This window comes from Dipodomys ordii, unplaced genomic scaffold, assembly GCF_000151885.1.
Source record: "Dipodomys ordii isolate 6190 unplaced genomic scaffold, Dord_2.0 Scaffold12, whole genome shotgun sequence".
Lineage (NCBI taxonomy): Eukaryota > Metazoa > Chordata > Mammalia > Rodentia > Heteromyidae > Dipodomys > Dipodomys ordii.
The window spans coordinates 14,756,257-14,763,964 of record NW_012267228.1 but is presented as its reverse complement, the minus strand read 5'-3'; the positions used below and the strand labels follow the sequence as shown (position 1 = coordinate 14,763,964).

Genomic DNA, 7,708 nt, shown 5'->3' with positions numbered 1-7,708 from the left:
GGCTTTTTTGTTTGTTTGTTTATGTGGTGCTGAGGAATTGAACCCAGGGCCTTAGGCATGCAAGGCAAGCGCTCTACCACTGAGCCACCTTCCCAGCCCCCTCTGGTAGAAATTCTATTCTACCTAGTACAAATAACTGTAAGTAAAAATAACTAATGCTTACTAAAAATTCTCTTTTTTAAACTGGAAACTGTTCAAAAAAGAACAATTTAGATGGGCTAATATTTCCTTTTCTTCAAGACAAAAGTGTTCTTTTTTTATCTAACTCTGATAAGCAAGTTTATTCTCACTTTGGCTTTACTTGCATATATATGACTGCTATAAACTGGAGACCTTGTCTGGAGTATTGCATTCAACTGCTCCAAACACAGGAGCTCTTTATATATAGTAAGGAGGAAATAGGAGGCTTCCTAGAGTCTTCTAAACCATATGTTATATGTGCTTTCATTGCTGATCTCAAACCACACTCCCACATGGTTTCCATGGAGACACTGGGGGGGATTTGAATGGTGCACTTAAGACAGTGACTTATTTCATACATATCTTGCCAAAAGTATTTACCTATGAAAAGAAGTAACTACCTTGAGATTTCATAAATATGGTAATATGCCCTAAGGAGTTTAGAAACATCGTAGCACATAATGAACAATAAATGTTTATTATTATGTTCTACTATTTTAGCCACTAATTAAAATTAGAAGGCATAGCCCACTATCAATAATCAATCATCTCAGTGGTCTTTTTCAGAGTATTAAAACTAAAGATAGGTCAAACTGGAAATGACCCATACACAAAAGAAACATTAACTAGGTTTATCTAAATGCCAGAATTTTCTTTCAAAATTTAACCTAAAATTGACTAGCAGTTCTCAACAAAAAAAAAAAAGTGCAAGTATCAGAGCTTATAGGAAACTAGGATATTAAAACTTACCTAAATAAAAACTGTCTATTTAAATTGGAAACATCTATAGTGTCCATGTCTATAACATGAATCTGTCTAAAACCAGACAATGCCTGTGGAAATAAAAATAATATAGGTGAGCAAAAGCTTCCTTATGCAATTTTTTTTAAGATTTGTTTTCAATGTAGTCCTAAGTCTACAAATTCTCAGTAATAAATATCATACAACTGTAATTCATAAGTAAAAAAAAAAGTCTTGCAAGATACAGAAAATTCAGAATTCTTGTAGAAGTCAAAAATGTGTAAGTTGGTTTTAAATAGTCTATAACCAACAGAGAATAACTCTGTTTGTGCACATTACTACATGCTGTTCCCTTGGACCAGAATGTTTTTCCTCAGACAGGCACACTGCTTACCCTCTTACTCAAATAGCTCCTTCTCCCTTCCTACCAGGCCACTGGTCCATACCCTCCTTTTTTATACCATACACAACCATCTCGCAGACTGTATTGTTTTTTATCTTCACCTAAAATGTAAGCCCCACAAACATAAATATCTGTCTATCCTGTTCCTGAATCTTTACCATCTAATGGTATTTGGCTTATTTGAGAACACAATAAATGTTTTGTTTTGTTTTTTAATCAGTGATACTAATATCATGTTGTTTTAGAATAAACCTTTAGAGGGCTTACAGGTACTAAAAATGAAAAAAAAAATCTCTGCATCTCTTATGTGCCTATATTTAATAGGCAAAGGTTACTATAATTCAGTAAATAACAATAGAACCACTCCTCAAAGATTTCTGATGACTAATCCCCAGATCTAATCTTTAATTACTTCACGTTTAAAATTAGGATTGCCTGACGTGGTGGTTTACACCTGTAATTCCAGCTCGTAGAAGGATGAGGGAGGATTACAAGTTTAAAGCCTGCCTTGGCTATATAGCAATACCCTATCACAAAAGAACAAATAAAACGAAATTAGTATACATCACATTAGCAAATAATATGCCTTTCAAAATGGACCTTAACCTTTAGGGGATTTGTATGTATGTCTTTAAAAACAACAACAACAAAAACAATAAACACTGCCTAAGCTCTATATACTCCTTCCTTATACTCTTATATACTCTTTGCTTAGCATAAGGAAAGAGCATATATTATATACTCCTTATATATACTATAGTATATTGTATATATGCTATATACTCTTTCCCTCTATATCGAGTGATACAATGCCCCACCTATCAGCTGGATTAACTAGAAAAACAAAATAGTAAGTTATTAGCCATTACACATTAAAATATAAACCACTTTTTATTTACTCTAGTGAAATAACGTTAGCACTGTGCAAGAAATACAAAAATTAAAGAGCAGTAAAGAAGGCTAAGAATTTACTCAGCAGCAGATTGCACAAGGCCTGGGTTTGATCCCTATTACATCCCCCTTTCTCTCCCCTCTCCCAAAGAAGAGTAGAAAAGAAAACAGAAGAAATTTACCAATGATATCATGATTAAGAACATTAGAGTTTAAAATGTTCAAACGTTGTAACATTATTTTAATCAACATCTAGAATTTGACTTGATAAGCCTACAAAAGCACAAGAGAGAAAGCTAATAATCATAATAGGGATGTTTCCTAGTATGACAGAAAAGTAAAATTATTTACTTATCATAGAGAATATTATATATACATATATATATTTATTACCAGGTTTTTCAGGAGCTCACATCCTAAGCCGCCAGCTCCAATGACTAGAACTTTACATGTATCTAACAAAAACTGGAGAGACTGTAAAGAATGGAAAGGAATATTAAAAATCTAAATAATCACTATAAATATTACTAATAAAGCAACAAACTATAAAACAGTTTCTAATGTACTCGTGAAAAATACACTAGGATAAAGAATGCACTTTGCATGTGATCAATTACATCAAATTTACAAAGAAGAAGCAGAATTTCTAAAGTCCTACTGATATCAGTTACAATTTTAGTGTTTGTAAACTGACTTTTGTGAGAAATTAAAGCTATTTCTCAGAAAAAAGAGCTAGTCCTAGTTTCTTTTCTTTCTTTCAAGTGTTATTTTATCATTTAACTTGTAATTTGACAATCTTAAAATAGTATCTTCTATTTTACTTCTCCCATTCTTTGATTGTTTTTCTTTGATGTTTGAGAAGATAGGAAAAGCATCTAATTCAGTCAACCTACAAGTTTCCTAAAAGAGAAAAGTTTAAAAATCTTATAAACAGAGAACCATGCAGTAAAGTGTTTAAAGGTCTAAAATAATAACAGTAACAGATGCTTTTGAGTAGAGTTAAGTGGAGCCTGTAAAACATGAGATGAGAGGAAAATAAAATAGAAGAAACTCTTTAAAAAAACTATCCACAGATACAATTTAGAATAATCATTTAACAATCTTAAATTATCATACGAAAAAACAGAATATTCAAAGAGAGAATATGATCAATTCTAACATTTATGGAAGAAGGTTATTCTAGGAGATATTGGGGCAAGTTTAGGAATAGCACAATATTTCTGTTTCAGTACAGTATTTCTTAGCCAGGCACTGGTGTTTCACACCCAGAAGCCTATTACTCAGGAGGCCTGAGTATCATAGTTCTAAGCCAATCCATGCAGAAAAACCCATGACTTTTATCTCCATTTAACCAGCAAAAAGCCAGAAGTGAAGGTGTGGCTCAAGTGTTAAGAGGCTGGGGAGAAAAAAAAAAAAAGAAGCGAAAGCATGATGCCCTAAATTAAAGCTATAGTACCAGTGCGCACGCACACACGCACACACACACACACACACAAAGCAATAAAGCTAATAATACCTCTTCGTAAACACAAAAGAAGAAAAAAGTTATACTTTTTCCTAACTGGCAATAAAAACCAGGTTGTACCCAATAGAGCATTTTTCTTCAGACAGTCCAAAATTCTATTATATATCATGCATATTTTTGACATGCTATTAGTTAATAATCAATGCTAAGATGCTCATTCCAATTGAATATCAAAATTTAAGCAAGCACATCTATATTCCTATCGAAGTAATTTTCTCATAAGAAAGATGCAAAGGGGGATGTTTAGGAAATGACTTTCAACTTGAATTTTAAGTGTAATAGAATTTAAAGTTATAAAGTTATTTCCCTTGTGAAACATATCAAATATATTACACAAAAATGTCAAAATAACTAATATTAGTCATTCAAATAGTCAAATTGTAAATACTCAATAATTCACAATAACAATTTCACAATGCAATCTTATTAGTATTTGCATTATAAGAGCAAATTAAAAAGAAAGCATCTTATTCTTTTTGAGATAAGAACTATTAGAGCAGGTATTTAAAAATAAATGTTGCTCACTTCAGTGCTCGGTTCGAAATCAGGGTGTGTGAAGGGTCCAGATCGCTCGAGGAACTTCTTTACATGGTTCCAGCGACCTTCCCAGTCTCCAGTGTCCCCACACCCACCATCAACAGCCATTCTGCACAGAACACAGTAAATCCAGCTGCAAAGATCAGTATGAAAAAGCCACAGCTAAAACCATTAGGTCTCCCCACAAGAAAAGGTGACCACGCCAGAGGCGATCAGATACAAAGGGAAAATGACTACGGTCTGTTTCATGCTTTCTAATTGTTTGTCTATTAAAGGGCTCTTTAAAATTATATTTGTTTCTATTGGTATTTCATCCATTTGAAGCAATAAATCAGTATGCTAAAGATCAAATTGTACTATTGATTTATCCGTGAGAAATACTTTTGATATTCAAAAAAAGACTGCTAACTTCCAGTTTCTTTCAGTGTATTTGGGAAAGGAAATATAACAGATTACATGGAAAGTGAAAAAGCCACACATTCAGAATTGTGATGCTTCAAATCTAATACTGTTTATGTTTTGAAAAGGTGATGTCAAGACCATCTTTAAAGAGTAACTTTCATACATGTTTCTCCCAATTTCCAAAAAATGAATCTTGGCATTGTGAGGTGGGTTTTGCTGTCACTAAACACTCACACAAAATGTTAAGGCAGGATAGGGGTGGTTGATGCCTGTAATCCCAGCTCTTCAGGAGACTGAAATTCAGAGACTGTGGTTTTTGTCTTTATCACTCTTGCCTAGTGATAAAAACTAAGTTTTGGTGTCAAATTGGATTTGATTCCACAACCAAACTGGCTCAGTAGCTTGAGCAGATTAATTACTTGACTGCTATAAACCTCCTCTACGGGTTATAGTTATTTCTTAGGGGCATGAGAATAAAGAAATAATTACAGATGACTGGGAACAGTACTTAACACTTCCTAAGCATTCAAACTTGAACTGTCTTGAACTGTCACTTTATGCGAAAGTGACAGGGAGCTAAACAGTGGAAGGAATGTGAGATTAAGCTTGTCATTCCAGTCCCCCTGTAGTTGCAAGAGACCACAGCACTACTGGGGATTGATACAGAAATTAGGAACTCCACACACACACACACACACACACACACACACACACACACACACAATTTTTTCCCTGCCAGGCACACACACACACACACACACACACAATTTTTTCCCTTCCATTTAAGGAAAAGGGCACATTATGTAAGGGTTGGTCAGGTGGGAGAAGTTTTCAATCGATGGCACCACCATCAAAATATCAAACTATGCCCTTAATAAACTGCAGATTGTTTGGGCATGGGAAAGAGGGGGAGGTTAACAATTGGAGTCAACCAGTTAAAAGACCCAATTATTTTTGCAAACACGATGGAAGTGCTTAGTACGATACCTGGTGTGGACCGAGCAACACGATAAAAATGAAAGTTTGCAATCGGTCCTATCATCTCTTGTGCTTAGGAAAGGCCCCAAACAGTCTGAGGTCCGTTCCCCGGGTTTGCACTGGACTCTCGGGTCACAAGGTCACTCAGGGGATCTCACCATTGGGGATGGAGGGGCTGGGGCACAGGGTAGGCCCTGGCAGGGCCCGGGGCGGTGCACCCCAGCCCCAAAGCCCACCCGGGGCTGAGGCCGGGAGCGGCCGGCCCGCGCCGGGGCTGGGGGTCGGGGGTCGGGGTCAGGGGTCGGGGGTCGGGGTGAGGCCGCGCGGCCCGCGCTGCGGGAGCCCCCCCACTCCCAGCACCCCCCCCGGGCCCGCTGCGGCTGGTGCCCTAGGCCTGGGGTTAGGGGGAGGCGGGGGTCTCCAGAGAAGACCCCCGGCCTCCCGGCGGCACTAACTTCTCAGCCAGCAGCTCCTCTATTCTCCTTCTTTTCTTCTCCCTAAAAGAAAGAGAGAATAAAAGAAGGGTCAGCATCACGCTACACGCTAGGCGCCGCGAGGGTGTGGGGAGCGAGGGGACGGGGCGGAGGGAGGGGGGACCCCGGGTGGCGGCGGCGACCGCCCACCGCCACGCTCTCTCACAAACCAGCCCAAGCCGGCGCGCGGGCCGGGCCCCGGTACTTACGGCTCCTCGCCATCCGCCATATTGTTCTCCGCCTCTTCCCAGGTGCCTTCGCGGAGGGCGGGGAGGGGCGTAGCCTCGGGCGGGGAGGTGGGCAGTGGGCGGGCGGGGCCTTGGGAAAGGGCGGGACCTAGGAGGGGAGGGGCTCTGGCTTCGCTACGATGATAGGGCGGGGCCTTGGGACAGAGGCGGGGGCTGGGGCCAGGGGCGGGGCCTATGAGGGTGTGGCTCTTGTTTCGCCACGTGAGTGGGCGATGCCCTGGGGAGGGGCGGGACCCAGGAAGGGCGTGGCTCTGGGTTCGCCGTGGGGGGCGGGGCCTTGTACGAGGGGTGGGTTCTCGGAGGGTTCAGAGTGGGACGGGAGGCAGCCGAGGGAGAGGGGCGGAGTCCATGGCTTTTAAAACATTTCATTGTGAATACAGGGAAATGTTACGCCGCCTACAATGTTGTTATGTCTCAAGAGAATGTTAGTAAAGGTTTTATACAATTGCGTGATTAATAATCTCGTGAAATGTTGGTGTGATCTACAAAATTAAAAACATAATTTAAAAACCCTAAGAAGAACCAACACAAAAAACACCAGAGCTTTTCAATGGGACCAAACGTTGAGCAGAATTTCTGCTTTCTACTTTTTGTCAGGGTTTCAAAAGTCTGCCTTTAACTTTAAAACTTTATAACTTTAAAAGAGGTAATAGAGGAGAAATTATTTTGGCAAAGTATGCATTAGTAAGTCTGGATAACCAGATAGACAAACATTATGATGATAATCATATGTCTCACAAATAGCTTATATAGCTTGCTTTCCTTGTGTGTGTGTGGCTTCAGTCTTGAGACTTGAACTCAGGGCCTACACACTGTCCCTGAGCTTCTTTTACTCAAGGTTAACACTCTACCGTTTGAGTCAAAGATCTACTTCCAGCTTTTTTTGGTAATTTAGTTGGAGATAAGAGTCTCCTGCCCAGGCTACCTTCAAACCAGTCTCCTGAGCAGCTAGGATTACAGCATGATCCCCCCAGTCCCCAGCTAACACATAGCTTTCTTCAAGTGAAACAAGAATGAGATGTTTGGAGTTAGAAAGAACTCAGTTTAAAATTCTTATTCCTTGGGTACTTCTGTGTCCTTACTTGTAGGGTAGGGATGAGTCAGTACAGGGATCTACCTTTCTTCCTGAAGCACTGAAGCAGAGGCAGGAATTAGATAGGTATTGTTAAAGTATATTAAATCACTGTTAATATTAATTATAGGTTTGGTTTTTTTTTTGTCAGTCATAGGCTTGAACTTAGGGCCTGGGTGCTGTCCCCAAACTCTTTTGCTCAAGGCTAGTGCTTACCATTTTGAGCCACAGCTCCACTCCCAGTCTTTCTTTGAGTGG

General features: G+C 39.4%; 1 protein-coding gene across 1 annotated transcript in view; it reads right to left on the bottom strand.

Annotated features, from left to right (window-relative positions):
- The window catches only part of Uba3 (ubiquitin-like modifier activating enzyme 3), a 20,819-nt gene extending 14,433 nt beyond the window's left edge, over positions 1-6,386 (bottom strand). The window contains exons 1-5 of the mRNA XM_013010362.1: positions 6,340-6,386; positions 6,113-6,154; positions 4,266-4,386; positions 2,609-2,689; positions 931-1,013 (exon numbers count right to left, since the gene is read on the bottom strand). Of these exons, the coding sequence (XP_012865816.1) occupies positions 931-1,013; positions 2,609-2,689; positions 4,266-4,386; positions 6,113-6,154; positions 6,340-6,359 (347 nt within the window). The 5' untranslated portion in view covers positions 6,360-6,386. The remainder of the gene's footprint in view (positions 1-930; positions 1,014-2,608; positions 2,690-4,265; positions 4,387-6,112; positions 6,155-6,339) is intronic.
- Between the last annotated feature and the right edge of the window lie 1,322 nt (positions 6,387-7,708).